We start from the raw sequence: 25,344 nt of genomic DNA on the forward strand, positions 1-25,344 counted from the left end.
TGCTTTTCTTTAACATGCATTTGGTATTCTGTGTATTAAAGCTGCTCTAAATGCAAGTACCTACTTGGTTCGTCATACTTTAACAGCCTGACAGCCATTTAAATCTATAGAAAGAGTTTTCATTAGGCCTACAGCTGAAAACAAGCTGCTTCACTTTTTAAAATTTGAATTTTTAAATTTACTGTATACACAGTTAACAGCCCTTCTTTAAAGCGTGTGCAGAGGTACTTACAAAGTGAGATAGGCGTCTGTCTCCTGGAGGATCCTCTGAGAGTCGAAGTGGTTGGAGGCGAGGTGTTTGGCCCTGCTCACAATAGAGTTGATCTTCTCTGCCAATTCCTTGGCCTCCTGCTCCAGCTGCTGATGCTCCTGCATGTACACACACACAAAGTACTTACTGACTGCTAACTGTGAAACTGAGTCATTCAAATCAATGTAGGCCCCACCTGTCCTCACCTTTAGTAGCTGTCGACTGGAGCGCAGGTCGTGACCTTTGGCAGCATTGTTCAGCATCCACTGGATGGCCTCAATCTTTAGCTTGGCATCCTGAGGAGGGAAAATAGGAGATTTTTCTCAGACTGGAGCTCTATTCCAAGTGGCTACAGGATGAACTGCAGTTTTTAACACCTACTTGCTAACTGCACTTTCAGGCCCTCGTGTTAATGGAGGCCGAACGATCGCCAAATAGAAGGGTTTACCTGCAGCAGCTCCATCAGCTGTTCCTGCTGTCCCGCCTGTCTCAGCCTGTTCCCCCTGTCGGCCATCTTGTCACTCAGTTTCTTCCACTGCCTGCTGAGCCGAGAAGACTTCCTGCTGATGCTCTGACTGTTGTAGTGCTCTTCAGCAATCATTTCCTGTCCCAGCTTAACACACATATATATGTATTAAAGGTAACATCTCAGTAAAGTCCATGTCAGCTTTTCATATTTGTAACTGTGCAGGTGTTTCCAGAGGAAATGACTGTGAAACACCTGTAGAAGTCATTATGCTGGGTGAAAAATGAGCGGTGGTGTACCTGAACAAGCCTGTCCAACCAGACTTGGTTGGCCTGCATCTCCTTCTCAGCCGCCTCATGTTTCTTCAGCTTCCAGAGGATGTTGGTGGGGTCTCGGTAGGACTCGTCTTCTGCCACCTTAAACTTCTCCTCCATCCACAGCAGCAGCTCATCTGCATCTCTTTGAAACTCCTGCCACACAAAACACCAGATAAATTACTGATTCACCCTCTGAATACATAATTATTATTGAAGAACTTTCTGATCGATGCAGGTATTTGACAGATCAAACAACATACTACACCCTTTTTAAAAAAAGTTACTCTGTTATTAGTATGATGTAATAGTACCTGGTATTTCTTGGAGTCCAGCAGCAGGTTCCTCCTCTGCCTGCAGCTCTCTTTCAGCTTCCTGTTGGCCTTTTGGATGCTCTTGCTCCGTTCTTTGATGCTGCGAGACAAACATAGAGATTTTTAAAAAGCTGTGGCACAGTTTATTGTAAGATTATTGACTTATCCATATTAACTATTAGAGGGACTATTTAGTTCCCCAATAAGGTGCACAATCCCTTGCCATCTGTCTGAGAAGGTTATTGCTATTCAGTTTGCTATTGTTATTAAGCTATTTAACAGCAGCAGCAGAGGTGCTACTGTAAATGCATGGTGTTGTAATTTATTTGACCACAAGATGGCGCCGATTCATGTTGTATGGAAAGGAAACGTACTCGTTACTCTGTAAACTGTGTACAACCTGTATCAAAGCTTTCCTGTTAGCTTGAAATAGCAAGCAGAGAAGCTTTGCTTATGTCAATTTTGCAGTGGTGTGTTTTCTGTGGTCTATGGCTTTGTTCTATTTGTGGAACCACTCACACAACAGATTGATCATAGTCTGTTCACAGAAGTACTTTGTGCCTGCATACTGGCCTTTTCTACTCATTTCTTTATGACAGAAACAATTTGGTCATCTCAGGGATGCAGCCCCACCCACCTGCTGTTTAGACCTTATGTTTGCTGCATCCAAGGGACGGGGAAGGGAGCTACAACAGCTTGTATCAGTGAATGCACAAAGGCGCTGCACCATGGCTCAGTGCAAGGTAAACAGGCTTCAGATTAGGTAAAGAAGGATTATTTTTATAAAAGCAAATTATGCAAAGCTACTCCAGCAGAGTTCAAGAATTAAAATATGGAGTTGGAAATTATGGTATTTATTTATTATGTGTTTTCTTACCTTTTTGAAGCAAAGTGCTGCTGATTGATTAGCTCCTGGCTCCGCTCAGTGAATTTAACCACTCTTTGATCCAAAGCCTTAAGAAGACTTTCGAGCTCCTCTTGTCGCCCCAGCAGACTGTGTACACTGTCTACAGAGTCCTGCGTCAATTAATAGAAACATTATTATTTTGACATCTTCATGGTAGAACATCCCTGTACTGTGTTCCCAGACCTCACAGATTACTATAAATATACACAGTTCAAAAACTTAAAGGAACAGAGCAGCAAGTCAGTTAAACTTCTGGGATCTTGATCTGGTAGGTTAAGTAGCAGAGGGGGTTGTTAATCAGTTTGAGCTGCTTTGGTGTTCATGAAATTAATAAGAGGGGCAGCAATGAGACAACCCCCAAAAAAGGAATAGTTTTACAGGTGGAGGTCACTCACATCTTCCCTTCCCAGCTTTTCAGAAATTTTTTTTTTCACTAGTCTTGCATTTGGCTAGGGTCAGTGTAACTGCTGGTGGCATGAGGTGATATCTGGACCCTACAGAGGTTGCACAGGTAGTCCAACTCCTCCAGGATGGCACATCAATACGTGCCATTGCCAGAAGGTTTGCTGTGTCTCCCAACACAGTCTCAAGAGCATGGAGTAGATTCCAAGAGACAAGCAGGAGAGCTGACAGGCACCCTAAGCACGTGTGACACATGTGAAAGAGTCTGGAGAAGCCGTGGAGAGCATTATGCTGCCTGTAACATCGTTCAGCATGGCCAGTTTGGTGGTGGGTCGCTGATGGTCTGGAGAGCATGTCCATGGAGGGACACACAACAACGGCACCCTGACTGCCATTAGGTATCAGGATGAAATACTTGGACTCATTGTCAGACTCTACATTGGTGCAGTGGGTCCTGGGCTCCTCCTGGTGCACAACAATGTCTGGCCTCATGTGGCGAGAGTCTGTAGGCAGTTACTGGAGGATGAAGGAAATTATACCATTGACTGACCTCCACTCTCGCCTGACCTAAACCCAATAAAACACCTCTGGGACTTTATTTTTTTATCCATTTGATGTCACCAGGTTGCACCTCAGACTGTTCAGGAGCTCAGTGATGCCCTGGTCCAGATTCAGAAGGCGATCCCCCAGGACACCGTCCGTCGTCTCATTAGGAGCATGGCCCGACATTGTCAGGCATGCATACAAACACATCACGAGTACTTTTTTTAGTTGCTGCATTGAAATTTCAGCAAAATGGGCTAACCTGCTGCATCATTTTTTTCAGTTTGATTTCTGGGGTGTATTTGAATTCTGCCCTCTGTAGGTTGATAGTTTTCATTTCCATCAGAGAGTGTGGCATCCTTTCATTCCAAATGCATTACCCAGTCCATATCAGTATAGATATCCAGCATGATTTATTTTCCCATCGAGACCTGATGGGTTTTCAAAGTGTTCCTTTTGTTTTTTGAGCACTTTATATGTAAGATTCCAATTTAATGGCTAAATTTCAGTGAGATAGACCATGTAAAAAGGTGACTAAGGAGCACCCTTACCCCAATGTCTTTGACTCTCAATCGGGCTTCATGTCCAGACAGTGCAGCCTCAATCCGGTCTCCCTCTTGGTTCAGCCTCTGGAGCTCCACAGTCTGCTCCAAATGCTGCTTTTTACTAGCCCACAGCTTCTCCAGCTTAGTCCAGTCAGCACTGAGACTGTCCAGGGTTTGCTGGATGTCAACACCACCCATTTTCCCACTGGACGATCCCTGCTGCAGTGATTTCCCCAAGCTCTCCATCTCATTCAGCCTGACAGAAACATACACAGTGAGGGAGACACAGTCCACTTAAATGATGATGTAGATTCATCTAAAACCTTCTCAGCTTTTTGGTCAGAAGGGGTTCATTATGGCTCGCAGTGCTGGCAGCCATTATGGAAGGTAATGGCTGTTAATACTGAAATTTAAAAAACTATGTGCACACAGTTACTGATTCTGCATTCTTTGAGATACATTTTTAAAAAACCAAAATAAATCATTAACAAGTGCTAAAACACTGCATTTAAATTTACTGATGCTGTAAATTAAGTTTTCTAAGCAAATATAATTAAAAGAATGTAATCAAATGATCGTTTCTGCTGTTTACCTGCCCCTCTGTGCCTCCATTTCTAGTCGCAGCTCCTGGTGTTGTTCCAGCAACGCCACAGCCGAGGCCACGTCACTTGCTGTCTCCTCCTGCAGGAGCCGTTCCTGGACTGAACCTGCCCATCGCTCCAGCTCCTTAGCCTGCTGCTGGAAGCTTTGCAGCCTGCGGGCCTCCTCCAGGAGATGCTGTCTGTCTGATGCTTGAAGTTTCACCTAAACAAGAAAAAAAAACACAAGTATAGTTTTGATACCAATTAATACAAAATTCTGACACAAAATATTTTTGACCACAAAATATAGTTTATATGTTTGACAATAAACTTGTAGTGGCAGTAACAGCCTCTGGGTCTGGCTCTTGTTCATTTCAAACAAAATGAACATGACCCAAACACATCTGAATATCACATAATAAATTCATTAAATACAATTATCTATTATATTCAACTTGTACTGATTATACAGGTCAGGGCAGCAATTTAAGGAGAGTCGCCCTGACCTCCCTCTCCATGGCCACATCTTCCAGCTCTAGATGGACATATACCAGTTGGACATGCTCAAACCACCTCAGCTGGTTCCTTTCAATGTGGAGGAACACCTCCATTATAACTGAGCCCTCTCTAAACTCTAATGGTAGCCACAGACAGCCTTCAGAGTAAGCTCATTTCTGCTCAGTCTGAAACAAAGAAGTGAAACATCACCTGCTTCAACAGAGCCTCCAAAGCTCGAACCTCCTCCATAATGGCTGCACTCTCTGCTGGACTGCAGTCCTGCTTCCTGTAACACAGGAAGTGAACAAACTGAATTGAGTGGAAGTTTACTCCACTGTAAAGAGTCTTTAGAAAAAAGAAATTTTCACTTGAGCTATTTTTAACCAAAACTATGAAGCTATTGGGACGGATGCTGCTCTGTATTATTCATACATCTTTGCCACATTCTTCAGGTAAGCGATCTTTCCCTCCAGCATCTGGATGTCTCTAAGGGCCTGAGCCTGGTTCTTCTCCTCAGCACGCAGAGTGAAGGCACTGCAGCCCATGTCCACTTCATCGAGCCGGGACAGCTCAGCCTGCAGCTGAGCTTTAGCCTCCTCACAGCTCTGCAGGAAGGACTGCACGTCCGCCGTACTCAGCAGCTTATGTCCTTTTTCATCCTTTAGCTGCTGGATCTGATCCCACCTGCAACACACCAGGAACCAAGAACTTTCACACAATTTTCACACAGTCAGTACTTTGCTGCCATCAGTAGCTTCTGCTACTTCAAAACTGTCTAATATTTGAAAAGGCTGTCCTATACTGAACCTGCCCAGATGCTCTGCTACAATGTTGCAGTGATTTTGTATCATTTTGTCTGCATTTAATAACAGTAACAGTGAGACACCCCCACAGGTATGTGTCACTCTAAGACATCAACAGTATCTCTTTTTTTACAGCATGCAGTTTATGTATCTGGGTTGTTGTACTGATGGTGGGTTTTCTTTGCACCTTTTGGACACTGCCCTCTGTCTGGCCTGAATTTCTTTCTGTTTACTGTGCTGACTCTTCACCAGCTCCTCTGCCATCTTGATGATGTCATCCAGCTGACCCCGCCCACTCGCCAACTCAGTCAGGAAGTTCTAAAACAAATCAAAACATTCAGTTATTTCAAAAATCTGAATTTGTGTGAGTTTATTTTGAATAAGACAAAAAAGCATTTAATGTGCCCAGCAGTCAAATTAAAAATTAAACAAAAATGAATAAATAAATAGAAAAAATATTCTGCTTGGGTGAAATTCAGACAGTAAAGATTAATAATTAAAGATTCATACTACACACACACACAAAAATAAATAAATCAGTGACAATTGAATTGTACTGAGTAATACCCTCTCTCTTATCAGCTACATGTAACTCTGTCTAAAACCATATTTTTCCATTTCTAATTAACCTACAAAAGTGGCCAGAGCAAATGAAAGCCGATGTTTGTGCCATTTTCTGGATTTTCTACTTTGTGAACAATTAAAGTATTTAACATTTTATTGTTTCTCCTTTCACAATTTTCATCTACAAATCTGTTGGTATCAGAATGCATCTAACCAGGTTCTGCACCGCCAAGTTAGTGTGACAATGGCCCCTCATAAACATACTTCCTAATTACTGTGCTCTTATTTACTCATTTATAAGTAGACTTACAATGTTAAATTTCCCACCATCAGCAAAAATAAACAAAAAGTCATACACTTTTTGGAAAAGAATAGGCAACTGTTGACAGTTATGGATGGCTGTAATATAGCCTTGATTTGCTAAGGATGCATTTAAAGATTAAACTAAACTAGAAACTAGAAAAATAATTTTAATAAATGAACTTCAAAAGTTATTGTTTGGGATATTTGTTTCAGCCAAATAAGCCGGTAACCGCTGTTGCTAAGTTAAGCTGAGCACATTTTCACTCCAGCGCTGTACTGAACGCAGTCATTCCCCAAAATGTCCTTTTAGCCATGTTTGGAATACATTTTTTCTAAGGAGGTCTTCACCTCATATTTGGCCTGAACCACGGCTACATTGTCACCGTCCGTGCTGAAGGTGTTGAGGATGTTCTCCTTATCCTCAATCCATGACTCAAACTCGTGGCAGCTGTTGTAAAATCGATGGAGACGCAGTGTCTCCTCCAGGCTTTTTGTCTTTGTCTGCAAACCAATGTACACAAATCTGATTTTAGAATATACCTGATCTGAATGTGCCCTTCTTTATTGTATGTTAATCTGTCATCTTGACACAGTCTATATTCTCAATGCTGGCTCTTTCTCACCTTCACCAGGTTGTACAAGAACTTGTACTCTTGGTCCAAGCTGGCCTGTGTGCTCTCCACAGTATCTCGCTGGTACTGGGGGTCTGGCAGCCATGCGGTTTTGATCTCACCCGTGCTGCGACGCATAGAGCGCCTGCGTCTAGGCCGACTCAATTTCTTGCTTGAAGTTTCTGGTGTGTCATTGGCTGAGACAGGTGGAGTGGGTGGGGAAACCTGAGTAGGGTATGGAAAAGTACTTTTAAAGACTTAATATTGGTACTTTCAACTTAATATAAAGTTCTGCCCACCACATAATACCACATAATAATTCACCATCATACTGCCCAAGGGTATAGATGGGTTAATGCAAGGCATGCTGGGGAGAGATGTGCAATATTTCCTGATGTTATAGATTATCATATTATTAGACTGATGGCAAATCAAGTTGAAATCAATTGAAGCCAATCAATCTTCTATAAAGAAAACAATTTAAAAGAAATCTGCAAAAATTGTATAAATTGTGAAAAAAAATTCTGTCATTATTTAATTACAACACTAAACTATGTACTTCAAGCCTTGATAAAGATTTTTAAGTGTTTTTTGACATTCTATTTAGTATATCATTTATACAAAAAATAAACATTAGGGGACTTAAGACTAAACCTTGATGAACTCCACAATTAACAGGATCACTGACTGCAGTATGTTTATAGAACACCAATTTAAATGGTATTAAATTTGATTAGTTATTAATCTGATCTAAGAAATGGCTCACTACTGTCATACATTGGCTGGCAGCATGTTCAGGTAGGTTTTGGGAATGAGCTGCTGGTTTCCTCCACCGTCTCTGGCCAGAACTCTGTCTCCATCCAACTCAGTGCTGATAATGGTCACAAGCTCATTGCGATCCCATGGAAACTGACCTGAAATCAGGTTAAATTAGTTTACAGTTAGTTACTTAGTTATACTCAGTTTATACATTTCAAGAAAGAATCTATTATACATTGTTTGTTATGTAATTTCAGATACAGTATGTACTTCCATCTAACAATTCCACTATGCAGTTGGCTGCATTTTATAAATGCAAAAATGACAGCAGTTAAAATGGACTTCATCTGTTTTTCCTTGTTTTCTGTCACAGATTATTGTTCTTCATAAACTAGTGTTAACCTAACCCATGTTACAGGAAATAGCAAATTGGAGGAAAGCCATTTTTCCTTAATGTTTCCCACAGTTTTAATTTTTCTAAATATTTAATAAAAAATTTCTGTCCCACAATTTTCAGTATTGAAAAGTTTCTCTTTGTAGTCAAACATCCCAATAATTTCCAGACTGGGTCACAGCTTTTTAAGGTTACTACCTTGCTATAATGATTGGTTGAACACAGTGTGTCTGTCCACAGACACATCATGTGACTTAGTTTGACCAAGTAAGATTTCATTTAAACTCTGACCCTGAGTATAATCAGATATAAAAAACCACACAGTGTAGTAATGACATATTAACAGCATGGGGTGCAAAATAGAGACTTAGGAACTTATGTATGTATGGCAGTCATTTCTCATCATGCTCTGCAGCCCTCCAGTACCTCTGCTGTATCTGAAGCGAACTTTGGCCTTGCTCTCCTGATTCTGAGTGGGGGTGCTTACAGAGCCCCTCCCACCCCTGGTACTGGATGGTGTGGTCCGTGTTGCTGGCTCCTCATCCTCCTCCCCAGAGGAATCGGTATATTGGATCATCTTACTTTGCTGAGGCTCCACCTACAAAGGATGAGGAAATAAAAGAAAGAAGCTCAGTTGATAAATCCCCTTTGGGGTTGCGTCAGGAAGGACATGAGGCATAAAAAAAACTCTGGCAAATCAAACATGTGTAGCTGTTTCATATATTTTTAACTTCCAATGCAACTTTCTCTGCGTCAGTATTAAAGAGAAAAAAAGCTGACGTATTTAAACTCACAGTCAGCGCCGTTAGCTGTGCTGCACTCTTTGCCTGTTCTGACAGTCTCTTTATCTCTGAGGCATAAGCCGCCATCTCCTTTTCCAAACGAAGGTGTCGCTGCAGAAGCACTGCTGTGCTAGATTCATCCTTCCCATGATCCTCACTTATCAGCAGTGGCTTCCTGTCACCCAGCCAGGAGTTAGCCTCTGCCACATCTGCAAAATACTGGTCAGAGAAATAGAGGTTACTGTCCTAAAGGATGTCTATGGAAATCTAGACCAGCTTCCTAAGACCACATAAGAAACAAGACTGCAGTACATGACGTGACGGTCAAAAATTATACCATAAAAGCATCACACTACATGAAAATCTGACTGCAAACTAATTAGACTAATAGGATGTGAAAAAAATTAATTTGTAGAGAGCAGAAAACAAAACCACAACTGCTGTTTTTCTTTCTTGTCTTCTCTGCTTTTAATTACGTTTTATTCACCTGCTTTACGTTGACGGCAGCCTGCAGTCTGTCACGATGTGCTGTCACCTCCTCAGTCAGGTGGCTCCATTGCTTCTTCAGAGTCCTGATCCACTTCTGAACAGTCTGCTGATTGACCTGACACTGTTTGGAGAGCAGATCTTGACCTCGACCCAAGACACCTTTATATAAAGACTCTTGGGCCTGGATCTCCGCCTCCAGGGCCTATGAGAATATAATAAGATCAAATTATTATTTATTTGAACTAACAGTTACAGTAAAGCAACATTTAAAATGCATTTATTCTCACAGTGTGTTCATGTTTAGCCTAAACATGAGTTAACCAGATTACATGACTTAATCCAGGACTTAGATGTTATTGCTTGTTTGTTTTTTAGATTCATTCCTATTCTTTGTGTTATGGAATTTAGATTTAATTTTAAACTTGACAGATATTCTAGGCCAAAAGAATGTTTTTTTTCATGTCTTTGATATATTGATATATTGTACATCCTATGCATACCACCACCACCCCCTTCACCACCCCCTAGCTATTCCCCTGGCTATCAGCAGACAACTGCTCTTGCTAGTGCTAATAGCTGCACCCACTTGCTAATTGTGGTGATAGCCGATAAAATTCATTGTTGGTATATGTTAAGGAGTTGAGAAATGTTTGTTGTTTTGCATGTGTACAGGGCCGTGGGCACAACTGCTAATTAAAAAGACATATTTGAAATTTCATCCAAACTGGTGGCCTTTCCACATTTAAGAAGACCTGTCATTGTTTTTGTTCCTTCAACAATTATTGGACCAACATTCACTGGTAAACTGGGTGCTGGATCAAAGAGCTTGGTGGGCACGGATTGGTTGCTATGGCCATTGCTGGTCCTGTTCATCCTTGTTCAGAAGCAGCTTTAAATTCTTATCCTGGATGGGGATACCATGACCACTCCATATTCCAGTCAGTTCTGTGACACAGAGTCTCTGCACTGCATCATCTCTGTTTCTCACCACTAAAAAGGTGCAAAAAAGTGATCTTTCCATCATTCTATTGTTGGACAGCTGGCACACTTATGTATATACATGTGCCTGTGTACAAAACAAACGTAGACTCTTTAAGGGCTCAAATTTTTGTATGCACCGATCTCTGGCTCACCTTGTGCTTCTGTTGGGCCAGCTGGATGTGGTTGAGGTCTCGTCCAAGTCCAGCTGTCTGCAACCTCAACCAGCGTTCATAGAGCCAAGCCTCCAACTCCTCACAGTCAAAGAAGAACTCAAACAACCTCAGCTGAGCCTCCAACTGCCTCCTCCTGACAGAGGAGAGGAAAAGAGAAAAGATGAGCAAAGGTGAGAGCAGAAATAACAGAATATGGCAGAAGAGAAAGAGTGGAAGGAGGTACAAAGAAAAGTTAGATGTTTAGGCCTGTTGCTTGATAAATGATCTTTCTCTCCTGCTAAAAAAGAGAAAACTGAAGCAAACCTGCTGCTGCTGAGGGAGACCAGAGATTTGTACTGACTGTCAAGAGCTCTCACTCTGCTCTGAATCTGCTGGCCATCTTTTACTTTTCCCTGAAGGAGAGAGAATGAGAAAGGAGATGGGTCAGTCTGACAGAGAGAGATCCCCCACAAAATCTCTCTTAAAAACTCTCCTAACAGTGCACTAATAGGAATCGAAATAATAGTTATTACCATACCCTCAAAGCTCTGCTACTGATTGTATTTATGGTTTCACCATGAGTTGAGATCTGAGCTTCCAGGAGATCATGTTTCTGAAGAAGAGACTCCACCTCTGCCAACTGCTTCCCCAGTTCAGAGGAACTGGCTTGGCTCTGAAGAGAGGATGAGGGAGGGGACAGCCAGTAACATTAAAATCCCCCCACTTCCTTCAGAGACCCATCTCAGTATCCTTATTATTAACTAACTCACCTGTAGTTCTTTCAGTTCCTGGGACACAAGCTCAATGTCTCGCAGGATGCTCAGAGTTTCAACTACATTTCCCAAAAGCACCCTTTGTTCTTGGAGCTGCTGCAGCAGGTCCTTCCATCGATGGCTGATGCTCTCCTCCCTTAGAATTATTGTATAGAGCACAATGACTGATTAGTTCTGTTTTCTTAATGTCACTTGTCTTAATGTCCTTCAACAAGAAGAAAACTTGAGATGACACAGTCATTATTCTCATCACACCTCCTGACAACCTGCTCCTTGCTGTGATAGTTTCCTCTCTTAATGGAGTTAGCCATGTCTCTGAGGGCCGTGAAGCGTGGCTCTCGGGCCAGAGCATCGGTGGCCAGGGCCTCCAGACGTCGGCCAGCTGCCTGAGCCTCCTCCAGAGTGGACAGACCACGGATGTCCTGCCTCCGGATCAGACGCAGTGTGTCCTCCAGATAGCCCTCCCTCAGAGCTGCCTGAAAAGAAAAAATAAGGTTTCATATGACAATATGCTCACATGACCCCTGCTCAAGTTTAGCTTTTAAAAGGATCATAGAGGTTATTCCAATATATTGAGTTTTTTTTTCTAACAACCAGGCAGAATGTCAAATATAAGATCCAGGGTTTTGAATGCTGCTGCCTGCCTGCATAGATTAAGCTTCAGCCAAGTGAAACAACAGAGACACTGAGTCTTAGTGGTTCATTTCCAGTCAAAATGTGACTATAAATTTAATCCAGTTTTTAAAATTGTTCTAAAACATACAGCATAAGTGAGACGATTGCAGACCAATTAATTTATATTTAGAAATGTGTTAGAGGTTAACTGCACTATTGGCATTTTTGATTATTTAAGGTTTCGTGCTTCTGAGTACCTTCTTACGTTCTAAGTAACAAATCAAACATGATACAATACAGTACGAGTGTTCTGATGTTAAACTGAATGCCATTTTCAATACTGACAGAAAATATACTGTTCATAAATATTAAAAGAATCACCTTTAATAAGAGTATAGCATCAAGTCCGTTAAACGTCTGGGATATTGATCTGGTCAGTAAGTACCAGAGGGGGTTGTTAATCAGTTTCATCTGCTTTGGTGTTAATGAAATTAATACCAGGTGCACTAGAGGGCCAACAGTGAGACAACCCCCCAGAACAGGAATGGTTTTACAGGCAGAGGTGGCCTGCATTTGGCTAGGGTCAGTGTCACTACTGGTAGCATAAGGTGATACCTGGACCCTACAGAGGTTGCACAGGTAGTCCAACTCCTCCAGGATGGCACTTCTAAATGTGCCATTGCCAGAAAGTTCACTGTGTCTCCCAGCACAGTCTCAAGAGCGTAGAGGAGATTCCAGGAGACTCCAGATTCCAGCAGTTACTCTAGGAGAGCTGGACAGGCCTGCAGAAGGTCCTTAACCCATCAGCAGGACCGGTATCTGCTCCTTTGATTAAGGAGGAGGAGGATGAGCAGAGCTACAAAATGACCTCCAGCAGGTCACTGCTGTGAGTGTCTCTGACCAAACAATCAGAAATGGACTTCATGAGGGTGGCCTGAAGGCCAGAAGTTCTCTAGTGGGCCCTGTGCTCACTGCCTGTGAAGCCCAATTGGCTTTTGGCTTAGAACACTAGCATTGGCAGATCTACCACTCGCACCCTGTGCTTTTCACAGATGAGAGCAGGTTCACCCTGAGCACATGTGACAGACATGAAAGAGTCTAGAGAAGCCGTGGAGAACGTTATGCTGCCTGTACTGAGATCTGATCTGATCTTTCAGTCTTTTTTGTTTTTTATGTTTTGTGTATATGCGTGTGTGCGTGTGTGTGTGTGTGTGTGTGTGTGTGTGTGTGTGTGTGTGTGTGTGTGTGTGTGTGTGTGTGTGTGTGTGTGTGTGTGTGTGACATTTTTCTCGATGTGGGGTTGTAGTGAACAGGACCTTGCAAACATGTGCAGTGGTGGAAGCAGTCACATCGATTTAGGCTAAGATCACCAAAACATCATTCTGAAATTTACTCCTACACACACTGCAGTAATCTGTAATTATAAACTGGTATTTATACAGTAATGTACTCAGAAATGTGCAAAAAAATTTCCATATTATCATCTACAATATGATCAGAACTAGGAGACTCATAATCAAAATATGCATACACTCTATATAAACACATCATTTATATAGCAGATTTCTGCACAGTCAAAAGAACTAAGGAAATAAATGAGTAGAGTTCTCACCTTCCTGGCAAACTTCTGTGCAAGCTGCTCCAAGCTTTCCAGGCGTAGCAATTCCTCCTGTAGGACTCGTTCTCGTTCATGTTCAGCCCTCTCCAGCAAAACCCAACTTTTCTCTATGTCATTCAGGGTTTTACCTTTACAAACACAGCAAAGAAAAATGTGTTTAAACATCAGTGATCCTCCTCGGATACTGCTGACCCGTGCAGGGTTTTTCATTTTTATCTGTTTATCTTTGATGAAGTGTCACATTAACCCACATATGACCCACAACAGTGTGAAGACATTTACAAAAACAAGTACGCAGCACCTCTTATATTATAATTGACTGTAAGTGTTCTGTACCCTCTGGAGGATTGTAAGCCCTCTGGTTGTTGGCTGCCAGTTGGGTCTTCAGACTGAATAAATGGGCCTCAATTGCACCACGCTCCTGAAAAACGAAAAAAGATTTAACCTTGAGGAGGTGAGTTAAGGAGGCAGCCAGATAAAAATTGGTATGTTGAGGGTTATCTGACCTGGTATTTGGGAGGTTTCTCCACAGTTCTGTAGGTCTTAAAAGCTGTCATCAGCGTCTGCATCTCCCTCAAAGAGTTTGGGAATCTTCTGTCATTCAGCTGCACCACCTTCAGTCATTAAGTCAAACAGTAATCACCAAATTTAATTCATTAACTGGTGTTTTTCTTATATTCCTATGCTGTTATATTTTGTTTATCTAAGTAGGAGGGATCATATTACAAACCCACCAAATTCAAACTTGAGATTTTGGATAATATATATATATAAAATTGGTTTGACCTGTTACCTTGGTTTTGATCCAGTGAAGCAGATCTGAGACCATTCTCTCATACTGGAGCTTCATATCATCCAGTTCCATCAGTATCCCAACAATCTGTGGAGAAAAGATCTCTGCTGGATCATTTGGCTTGATATGTTCTAATGGCATCTTGACTGGCCAGTCAAAGACATAAAGAGTATAACAAACCAAACAATTAGCAAGCAAAGGTGCTCATTTAAATGCAACCTTAAATTGCAACCTTAAATTTTTAATGATTCCTTTGTTAGCAGGTTATCCCCATTGTTGCTGGAAGACTGCAAATTTCCCAGCAGTGGGATAAATAAAGGATCAGGTACAGGCTGTGGCTGGTAGGCTTAAACTCCAACCATTACAACACAATATTACAAGGAATGAATGAATTCCACTTATGAAAAAAAAAAAGCTTTGTTCTTCTGTCATATGAACCTTTCCTGTAAGTTGTGCCTTTTTAAGGTTAAAATATCACTTCCAACCATTTTTATTAAACTGGCAATCATACAATGAGACACAAAGTTCCACAAGAGTGACTATACATCCATCCATCAATCACCTATTACAGAGATCATAAAGATGCTCTGGGGAAAAGTTATTATAAACATATTATCCAATCTTTTAAGCTGCCCTTTTTGCTATTACTAAAAAGATGATAAAGTAAACTTCTGGCAGCAGAGCTGGCAAACTGATTTTCTTACTGAGATGCAAAACTAACAAACATGAGGAACAACTTCTTCACCTTCCAGCATAAAAAACTAATGTGGTTATTATTTAAGGATGGGAGGCTAGACAGCAGCAACGGTGCCCAGTAACAACACCCCCATTCCTGCAGCCACAGGTCTCAAAACAAACACACAAACTACAAACCTTAAAAAATGCCAAAAGAGACAACAAATAGCATCTGACAATGCTCAGTGACAAAAACAATTCAATTTCTCTGTTATCCAGTTAAATCCTTGGTTGTTATCATCTACAGCAGAAGCCAGTCAGGCTGTGCATGGAGCAGATAAAGGCTTGTAGCTTCAGTGTGTTTAAGACGTTTGGTTCTCTGAATGAGAGCTAATGCCTCCAGCAGCATCTCAGTGTGTGCGGCCTGATCTGATTAGCTTAACGTCCGCAGTCCCTCCCACAGTGAATTAGACAGGATAGAAAAGTCTACAGCCTGCTCCACTGTGGCACTGTTTGTGTTAATGAATTGTTATTTATTGAAGGTAAAAAAAAAAAAAAAGTGGAAGATTCTGGGATGGCTACAGAAATATTCAAAATAAGCCGTAAAGAAATACAAAACTAGTGGGTGTAGGTGTGCTTCTGCCCTTCGCCTTTATTTGATATTCTGACCGCATCTATGTTATTCTAAGTTGTGGATCACTGAGGCAAACTGAAATGTACATTTTGCATTCAAACACAAAATGTGTAAGCACATAAAATACAGATCTATGTAATCACATCTGATGAGTTATTTTCCAACAGGGAGACCCCAGTAACTCTTATTTACAAGCATTTACAATCATCCCCTTTTCTCATATCCTGCTCAGAAATTCCAGATTTCAGTTTGTTCTTGCAACAGAAAAGAATGCATGAAAATTGGAATAAGAATGGATTGCTATTTTCTTTTTTCACATACTCCAGTCTATATGTTTGCATATTTGAAACACTGACTTGTCAACAGAGTGATGCTATGATAGAGTTTACATTTTCCTTTGGCCACCTCATACCTCTTTATGTACCATCAGCTGTGTTATAAACTGCTGCGTGTTATATGTGAGTGGTGCTGCTGCTTCTGTGTCATGTGTTGTAGTTCTGAACCTAATCCAGCAGTAATCTACACTGACATGCGGGGAGACCAGGAGGAGAAACATGCTGCATGGGTTACAATACCAAGCTCAGCCTACAGGGGGCAGAGCAGTCCATGCTATGAACAGTGACTCAACTTATGTGAAACGGGACATTATTGTGAAAAAAAAAAAAAAGCACATCTGCTTTGAGATCAGGGACGAATTAATTATACAATAAGTGGTTAACAAACCATTTAGATCAGATTTTCAGTACAATTATATCAGTTGTATTGTAACCTGCCTGCTAATCACTGCTGAGTTACAATAACTGATTATAAAGAGTTTGATAAGATGGACTAATGACAGACTAACAGACTGAGGTACAGATGCCTTATCTTCCCCACTGCTTCCTGTTGACGTCTCTCTCTTTTTACTGCACTTGTTATGGATTTAATTGGCAAACACAGATAATTCTGCCTTATATCTGTATGTATATAATGTATGTATGTATTTTTACATCATTTATATGCACTCATTAAAACTCAAATTTAAAATCATTTAGGCTTCAATTAATTATTAATTGCTGATAATGTGATTTAAAAAGTCCAAGGTGATACCAAAATCAAAGTACAACAGGATTTTTTTGTTTCTTGTGTTGTGTACATGTTGCTGTGTTGTTATTTGTGTTGACTGAGACCTTGGCAAGTCTCTTCTGGATGGTCTGCCCCTGCTTCATCTTGGAGAAGTAGTGGTAGTACAGAGACACGTAGGTCATGATGGACTTTTCATCAGGATGAGCCACTATCATGTCATCCACCTCCAGCAGCTGCATGATACTGAACTCCCGCTCGGCCAGAGCGAATGCATGCTCCAGGTTACGCCGGGGGTCATTGCCATGGAGACGATGGTAATCAAAAAGGTCAGGTCTGGGATGGGGAGGGACAGGGACAGAAACAGAAACATGGAAAAATGCACATTTGTTCACTCTGTGAGAATCGATTTGAGTTTTTGACTTTTAAGTGAGGCTGTTTTAAGAAAGTGAAACCATTTTGTCAGAGTCCTCACAAAGACAGCAGAAACATGTGTGTGCTCAGGTATGCTACCGGTGGGCATGGATGAGAGCATTGAAGGCAAGTCCATCCCTCCAGCTGGAGGAAAAGTCCCTTATGTCAACACTGTTGTAGCCTGATGTTTTCCTCTGACACCAGATCAGCAGAGCCTCCTTCGCTGAACGATGAGCTACACTGTCTCCGTGTCCCTGAGAGTAACGAGGAGGGAAAAGGAGGAGATAGAAGGAGAATGAAGCAAAAGTGGAAAAATATGAAAAATGTTAAAAGACAAGAAGAAGGAAAGAAGGAAAACATTGTGGAATAAGGGAAAGGAGACCAATGAAGATGAAGGAAAGGAAAGGAAAGGAAAGGAAAGGAAAGGAAAGGAAAGGAAAGGAAAGGAAAGGAAAGGAAAGGAAACACCAAATTTGTTAAATTCATTAATAAATCATTTAGAATAAAGCATATTACTGATTCTGTTGCAGTTTTGTTTCACTACCTCCTCCAGGCTGATTTGTCCAATCTGAAACCTGAGGATGATGATCCACAGCAGACCCAGGATCAGTGTACGGTCTCCATCCACCACATTTTCTGGACCAATTAGATCAACCCGAATCTGATGGTAGAGCGTACAGCAGTGTGAACCTTTTGTTCATGAGACTGTTGTGAAGTTCAAACATCTAACAATCTAAAAATGACTCAGTATTTAATACAGGCTGTATATAAAGATGGATGACATCACAGAAGTGAACCTTTAATATCTCAAACACCCCATCTCACCCTATTAGTGGAGGGGACATGAGCCAAACTAAAAGTTCTTAATTAATTTGAATTCTGTTTTATTTACTTGTTCTTATCTGTTTTATGATACTAATATTGTTTTTTATTTAGGATGTGGTGCCACCTATTTTCTTCTGCTTATCTAATTCAGGGTTGTGGGACTGGAGTCTATCCCAGCTGTCATAGAGCAAGAGGCAGGGTGCACCTGGACAGGTTGCCAGTCTATCACAGGGCCAACACAGACAACCATTTACACTTACGGTAAAAGCACAGCTGCAGCCAACTGAGACCCCATGCAGGTCTCTGGACTGTGAGAGGAAGCCAGAGTACCAGAGAGAAGCCACATAGACACTGGGAGATCATGCAAACTCCACACAGAAAGGGCCCAGCCTGGATTCAAACCCAGGACCTTCTCAGTGTGAGGCAGCTGTGCTAACCACTGCACCACCCCTTTTGTTGACACAGGCAGTGGTATGCAAAAGTTTGGGTACCTCTGATAATTTCATGATTTTTCTTTATAAATCATTGGTTGTTTAGATAGCAGATGAACTCAGTGCTATTTGAGAAGTGAAATGAAGTTTATAGAAAGTGTGCAATAATTATTTAAACAAAATTAGGCAGGTGCAAAAGTTGGGGCACCCTTGTCAATTTATTGATTTGAATACCTTTAGCACTAATTATTGGAACACAAAATTTGTTTTGTAAGCTCATTGACCCTTGACCTACAGATACACAGGTGAATCCAATTATAAGAAAGGGTTAAGGTGGCCAATTTAAAGTGTTTCTCCTCTTTGCATTTTCTCTGACAACACGGGAGCCTCAAAACAGCTCTCAAATGAGCTGAAAACAAAGATTGTTCAACATCATGTTTTAGGGGAAGGATCCAAAAAGCTCTCTCAGAGATTTCAGCTGTCAGTTTCCACTGTGAGGAACATAGTGAGGAAATGGAAGACTACAGGCACAGTTCTAGTTAAGGCCCGAAGTGACAGGCCAAGAAAAATCTCAGATAGGCAGAGGCGGAGGATGGTGAGAACAGTCATAGTCAACCCACAGAGCAGCTCCAAAGACCTACAACATCATCTTGCTGCAGATGGTGTCACTGTGCATCGTTCAACTATTCAGCACACTTTGCACAAGGAGAGGCTGTATGGGAGAGTAATGCAGAAGAAGCCTTTTCTGCACACACACCACAAACAGAGTCGCTTGAGGTATGCTAAAGCACATTTGGACAAGCCAGCTTCATTTTGGAATGAGGTGCTGTGGACTGATGAATCTAAAATTGAGTTATTTGGACATAACAAGGGGCGGTATGCATGGCGGAAAAAGAACACAGCATTCCAAGACAAACACTTGGTACCCACAGTAAAATGTGGTGGTGTTTCCATCATGCTGTGGGGCTGTGTGGCCAGTGCAGGTCCTGGGAATCTTGTTAAAGTTGAGGGTCGCATGGATTCCAGTCAATATCAGCAGATTCTTGAGAACAATGTTCAAGAATCAGTGACAGAGTTGGAGTTGCGCCGGGGCTGGATACTTCAACAAGACAACGACCCTAAACACTGCTCAACATCTACTGAGGCATTCATGCAGAGGAACAAGTACAACGTTCTGGAACGGCCGTCTCAGTCCGCAGACCTGAATATTATTGAAAATCTGTGGTGTGATTTAAAGTGGGCTTTCCATGAAACCATCAAATCTGACTGAACTGGAGATGTTTTGGAAAGATGAATGGTCCAAAATACCTTCAACCAGAATCCAGACTCTCATTGGAAGCTATAGGAAGCATTTAGAGGCTTTTATTTCTGCAAAAGAAGAATCGACTAAATATTGATGTCATTTTTCTGTTGGGGTGCCCAAACATATGCACCTCCCTAATTTTGTTTAAATAATTATTGCACACTTTCTGCAAATCCTATAAACTTCATTTCACTTCTCAAATATCACTGTGTTTGTCTGCTATGTGCAGAGGTGGCAAAAGTACTGACATTCTGTACTTAAGTAGAAGTACATGTACTTGTGTTAAAAAATACTTTGGTAAAAGTCGAAGTACTGGTTCAACTTCTTTACTTAAGTAAAAGTAAAAAAGTACAGGCTCTGAAATTTACTCAAAGTAAGAAAGTAAAAGTAGCTCTTTGGAGGACGTTTCTACCTGCTATTTTTGTGTAAAGCTAACTGAACCTTATTATATATTATTGTAATAATATAAAATAATACATGAGAACACAAACGTTATTCCAATCTAAATTTTAATTCTAATGAATGCACTCAGCTTGAATCTGTTACATAGGACACAAACTGTTAAAGGGAATTTAAACACAGCTCTGTTCTCTGTGTCCTCCATAGTAGAGGGTGACTGTGTCTCCACCTAAACACAAACATGAGGATACTCAGGGGTTACAGTGGGATTCAGAAGCTGGAGGAACCCTAAGATCAGCTGTAGTGGCTCTGCATGGGGAGAAGAATCACAGCTTTCTATTGTAGCTGCAGTAAATGATGTTGGTGTGCAGGCTGTGATCAGCTGACCTGCTGCTGCTGCTGCTCTGAGGTTTACTGCTCTGTGTGGATGAAGTGAACTCACAAAGATGTAACCCAGTATTTCACAGCTATCTGAGCTGATCTCCATCCCCTACACTGACAGCATACAGGCTGTAGAAATGTTGGACTCAGTGAATGAATCTCAGCATCAGCAGCTTTGATTCAAACTCATCTCTGCTGCACTGATGTAACCTGTAACTCTGACCATCAACACAAAGTGCACCAACACAGAGCTTTACTGTAAATACAGTACAACAAGATAACCTGTTTATTACGTACTAAACTGCAGTATTTTCATCCAATCTTTGAATAACACAAAGTCAGCATACTTCAGTTTATTTTCCAGTCCTTACCTTTAATTCTAACCTCTCTTCTTCCTCTCCTGTCCTCTTTCTCCATCTCTGAGTGAACTTCTCTCTCTTTGCTCTCCCTGAAATGCAGCAGCTCTTCTTTTAGCTAGCAGACACACTGTGTGACAAACTGCACACACTTTGTGTGTTTGCTGATATTTGTTGAGCATTTAAAAACGTTGCATTTACCTGCCACACGTTACTCCCTTCATGCTCGCTCCTCTTCAGTAGCGCTAGCTAAGCTGTTTATGTGCCGCGAGCACAACTTACGGATTCGGTCCGGCCCGCTGTGACCCCTGATTATAGCGCTATAAATGAGACATTAATTATATGGGTTTGTGTATTTAATCCCTTTGTACCCGATAAGCCCCGGTGATGGAGGATACGCCAGTACGATTGTCTCTTATTATTCCTCCGTTTAGGCTCAGATCGCTTGATGACTGACGGCGCACTGACCGGAAACGCAAACTTCTCCCTGACGTGTTAAAAAGTAACGAGTCTGTTTTGAAAATGTAAGAAGTAGAAAGTACCGATACTTGTGTAAAAATGTAGGGAGTAAAAGTAAAAAGTACTCAGAAAAATAAATACTCAAGTAAAGTACAGATACCTAAAAAATCTACTTAAGTACAGTAACGAAGTATTTGTACTTCGTTACTTCCCACCTCTGGCTATGTGATATATTTAACTGAAATTGCTGATCCAAATAACCAATGATTTATAAAGGAAAATCAAGGAAATTATCAGGGGTGCCCAAACTTTTGCATACCACTGTATACAACCACAGTCACTTGTACATTGAGGTTTGTATATGTGAGCACAATTTGGTAAATTTGGTTGAATACTTCATGAACAGGTGGGTTACTTTGGTTTTGAGGAAGTTGATGGCAATGCTGTTGTTCTCCAGACAGTAGACTCTCAGCTTGCGGCGGTTCGGTGACGGCAGCTTCGCGCTGGCGATGAGCTCCAGCAGGCGGATCAGAACCACTCCGGTCTTAAGTTCAGTGTAAACGTCGGTCAGCTCCACATTCTCCTGCAGGAGAACAGCACAGTTTAGTCATTGAAGTTCCCTGTTTACTGGACCACACACTTGATTAATAAGCACATTTTGCACCTTGTTCAAGCTTGATGTTTACATATTAGAAATATTAATTAGTAACTACAGTCTAGGTCTTTGGATGCCATTCTTTTATCCAGTTACTGAACAACGGTGCCCACAGTTGGTTTATTAATTACTTTACAATCCCTCCACTCCACTTTACCCTTTAAATCTTCAGATTGGAGAGTCAAATGTGGTCAAAAGTTCTATGCTCCAGTCTTAAGAAAAGCAGAGAAATCCTACTTTTTTTTCCCCCTCAGAGTGGCTGATCCAATGCATTTGTGCTGCATAGCCTTTGTTCCTGTTTGGTCTCATATCATTATATCATCACTCTGCTGCTGTAGCAGGTTGAGGCTTATTTTTAAATATTTTGCACAGGAATGCAGTGACTAATTTGTTTCATTATGGATAGATCTTATTATCTTGGTAAAATATGTCGACTGTTTACTTTGTAATATTTCAATAATATCCATCCATCTATTCTTTTCCAGGGGTTGGAGCCTATTCAAGCTGACACAGGGCGAGAGGCAGGGTACAGGTTGCCAGCCTGTTGCAGGGCCGACACAGAGACCATTCACCATTCACACTCTCATTCACACCTTTGGGCAATTTAGAGTGACCACTTAACCTAACCCCAGTAACTGCATGTCTTTGGACTGTGGAGGAAACCCATGCAGACACGGGGAGAACATGCAAACTCCACACAGCGAGAGGTCTGGGCCAAGGTGGAATCAAACCCAGGCCTTCTAGATGTCATTCTAGCTGTGAGGCAGTAGTGCTAACCACCACGTCACTGTGCTGCCCAATATAAAAAATATTTGTATAAAAGATTTTTGACACATACCGTACATAAGATGTCCAAACTGCACAATTATTAACATTTTTTTAATCAAAATAGTTTTACACAAATGTGTCTTTACAGAAAACGACTTGTTCCAGTTATTTTTGGTCCTACTATTATACTTTAACTATTTAAGCTGATATATTTCGCTTAAAAAGCTCAGTCGTGAAATTTTCTCACTACTAAGTTTGGTGGAGGGGGGATTATGGTGTGGGGGTGTTTTTCAGGAGTTGGGCTCGGCCCCTTAGTTCCAGTGAAAGGAACTCTTAATGTTTCAGCATACCAAGACATTTTGGACAATTTCATGCTTCCAACTTTGTGGGAACAATTTGGGGATCCCCTTCTTGTTCCAACATGACTGCACACCAGTCCACAAAGCAGGACCATAAAGACATGGATGAGTGAGTTTGGTGTGGAAGAACTTGACTGGCCTGCACAGAGTCCTGACCTCAACCTGATAGAACACCTTTGGGATGAATTGGAGCTGAGACTGTGAGCCAGGCCTTCTCATCCAACATCAGTGTCTGACCTCACAAATGTGCTTCTGGAAGAATGGTCAAAAATTCCCATAAACAGCTGAAGCTGTTATAGCTGCAAAGGGTGGGCCGACATCATATTAAACCCAATGGATTAAGAATGGGATGTCACTTAAGTTCATATGTGTGTGAATGGAGATGAGCAAATACCTTTGGTAATATAGTGTATTTGCAGACTGAAACAGCTATAAGTTATTATTGTTAGATTATGCTTGGTTAAGATGTTAGCAGGTAATGCTACATGCTACAAAAATGTGTGCATGCTCTTTCTGCGTAACCCCTGAACCTAGATTACTCAAATATTTCAGGCTCTCATTTTTTCATAAAATGTGTTACGGGAAAAACATTAAAAATCAGTCTCACTACAGAAAATGCTCCAGATTTTACACAACTAACAAGGCAGGAGAGGGCAAAGTCAGGTGAATCATAGTCATCAAAAACACTGTCACTCTGGAAAGACTGATGTATCTAAATATATGGCAGGATGTATTCCTCTAGTTCTAGTTAGCAGCAATATGCTCAGTGCCAAGAAGAAATTTTATAAAATAAAAACACAAAAATATTTTACTCTGCATTTTCTAAGCTATCTGTACACCCTCACGTACTTTGGTGTAATAGCTTATAGTGAAATCTTAGATATTAGTGATGCTTCAGAATAAATAAATAAATTGATTGACCTAATATTGAGTCAAAATTTCCTTAGCAGAACCCCACACACAATTCAGTTGTATTCTATTTATAAAGCACCAAATCACAACAACAGTCACCTCAAGGCACATTATGCTATAAGTTAAAGACCCTACAATAATACAGAGAAAAGCCCAACAATCACCCTATGAACAAGCGCATGGCAACAGAGGGAAGGAAAAACTCCCTTTTAGCAGGAAGAACCCTCCGGCAGAACCAGGCTCAGGGAGGGGCATCCATCTGCTGTGACCAGCTGGGAGATCGTTCCTTGACTCCCAACATCAACTAAGGCTTTGTCTTCACAGGATGGATGACCTTCTTCAGTGATAAAATTATGTACAGAGAGCAGAGTGAACCAGGAGCTCCTGTGACCCAGTAAAGTCTCAATACATCAGCATTCTTCTCTCTCATTGCTGCCAACCTGCAGAAACCCTTGGAGAATTCTGAGAATGAAGATCAGCAGCAGGGCTCAGTGTTCAGCCAAGTAGCTGGCATCCAAGAAAATCAAAAAGGAATGTCAGGAATATGGATACGGGGGGGGGGGGGGGGGGGGGGGGGGGGGCAACATGAACTCATACGAGAGCTATTGAGGCCAGCTGGGTTCTGTTAACAGCATGGGGAGGTTAAGTTTAGCAGGTGTGGAGGATGAAGACATGTTCTTTATCATGACTACTGATTAATGTGTGCTTGCATGTGTGATACCAGCTCACAGACTAATATTATAGTCTGTGGTCTCTGTGGTAACTTAGTGAGTGAAAATTTGGCTACTCGCCATGTTTTCTGGAGCTTTTGACTCAATGCCACAGCCTTCTTTAGTGAAAATTGAAAGGAACATTTAAGTAAGTTGTTCCCATCTCACCCCATTCTTGGAGAAGACGCTGTTCATCCACTTGGTGAACGTTTTCTTCTGAACTGCCATCCGCTGCTCCTGCAGCTGTCGAACTCGCCCAGCCCCGTCCTCCTCTGTCTCCATCCTGATTGGCTAAAAAAAAGAAAAAAAAAAGTTTCAAAAATGCTTCAAAATGCTGAATGAATGAAGAAAAGTCACAAACACGTTTTGATACAGTTTGTGAATGGTGACTTTTTGGACTACAGCAACATGTCAGACAGCATAATATCAGACACAGGAAATGCTGAGGGGTTTCAAATTTCAGTCTGCATGTTAAAGGCAAAAACATGCAAACTAAAAGACTTAAGTTGTGATTGTTCCGAGTCTCTTAGTTCTTTTTATGTGT

The 25,344-nt window shown here is 41.4% G+C and overlaps 1 protein-coding gene across 1 annotated transcript in view; it reads right to left on the minus strand.

Annotated features, from left to right (window-relative positions):
* The window catches only part of sptbn5 (spectrin, beta, non-erythrocytic 5), a 72,553-nt gene extending 47,471 nt beyond the window's left edge, over positions 1-25,082 (minus strand). Inside the window, exons 1-32 of the mRNA XM_030759095.1 lie at positions 24,969-25,082; positions 21,812-21,979; positions 17,787-17,903; positions 17,342-17,496; positions 16,936-17,164; positions 14,458-14,544; positions 14,171-14,278; positions 14,001-14,085; positions 13,659-13,792; positions 11,687-11,907; positions 11,429-11,567; positions 11,197-11,331; positions 10,983-11,071; positions 10,659-10,812; positions 9,524-9,727; positions 9,045-9,255; positions 8,998-9,002; positions 8,681-8,852; positions 7,879-8,015; positions 7,114-7,326; positions 6,839-6,991; positions 5,811-5,941; positions 5,253-5,504; positions 5,031-5,106; positions 4,334-4,545; positions 3,748-3,997; positions 2,222-2,361; positions 1,345-1,444; positions 1,016-1,186; positions 699-863; positions 457-546; positions 233-369 (exon numbers count right to left, since the gene is read on the minus strand). Coding sequence (XP_030614955.1) covers positions 233-369; positions 457-546; positions 699-863; positions 1,016-1,186; positions 1,345-1,444; positions 2,222-2,361; positions 3,748-3,997; positions 4,334-4,545; positions 5,031-5,106; positions 5,253-5,504; positions 5,811-5,941; positions 6,839-6,991; positions 7,114-7,326; positions 7,879-8,015; positions 8,681-8,852; positions 8,998-9,002; positions 9,045-9,255; positions 9,524-9,727; positions 10,659-10,812; positions 10,983-11,071; positions 11,197-11,331; positions 11,429-11,567; positions 11,687-11,907; positions 13,659-13,792; positions 14,001-14,085; positions 14,171-14,278; positions 14,458-14,544; positions 16,936-17,164; positions 17,342-17,496; positions 17,787-17,903; positions 21,812-21,979; positions 24,969-25,082 — 4,754 coding nt within the window. The remainder of the gene's footprint in view (positions 1-232; positions 370-456; positions 547-698; positions 864-1,015; positions 1,187-1,344; positions 1,445-2,221; positions 2,362-3,747; positions 3,998-4,333; positions 4,546-5,030; positions 5,107-5,252; positions 5,505-5,810; positions 5,942-6,838; positions 6,992-7,113; positions 7,327-7,878; positions 8,016-8,680; positions 8,853-8,997; positions 9,003-9,044; positions 9,256-9,523; positions 9,728-10,658; positions 10,813-10,982; positions 11,072-11,196; positions 11,332-11,428; positions 11,568-11,686; positions 11,908-13,658; positions 13,793-14,000; positions 14,086-14,170; positions 14,279-14,457; positions 14,545-16,935; positions 17,165-17,341; positions 17,497-17,786; positions 17,904-21,811; positions 21,980-24,968) is intronic.
* Positions 25,083-25,344: the final 262 nt, after the last annotated feature.

This window comes from Archocentrus centrarchus, chromosome 22 (genome assembly GCF_007364275.1).
Source record: "Archocentrus centrarchus isolate MPI-CPG fArcCen1 chromosome 22, fArcCen1, whole genome shotgun sequence".
NCBI lineage: Eukaryota > Metazoa > Chordata > Actinopteri > Cichliformes > Cichlidae > Archocentrus > Archocentrus centrarchus.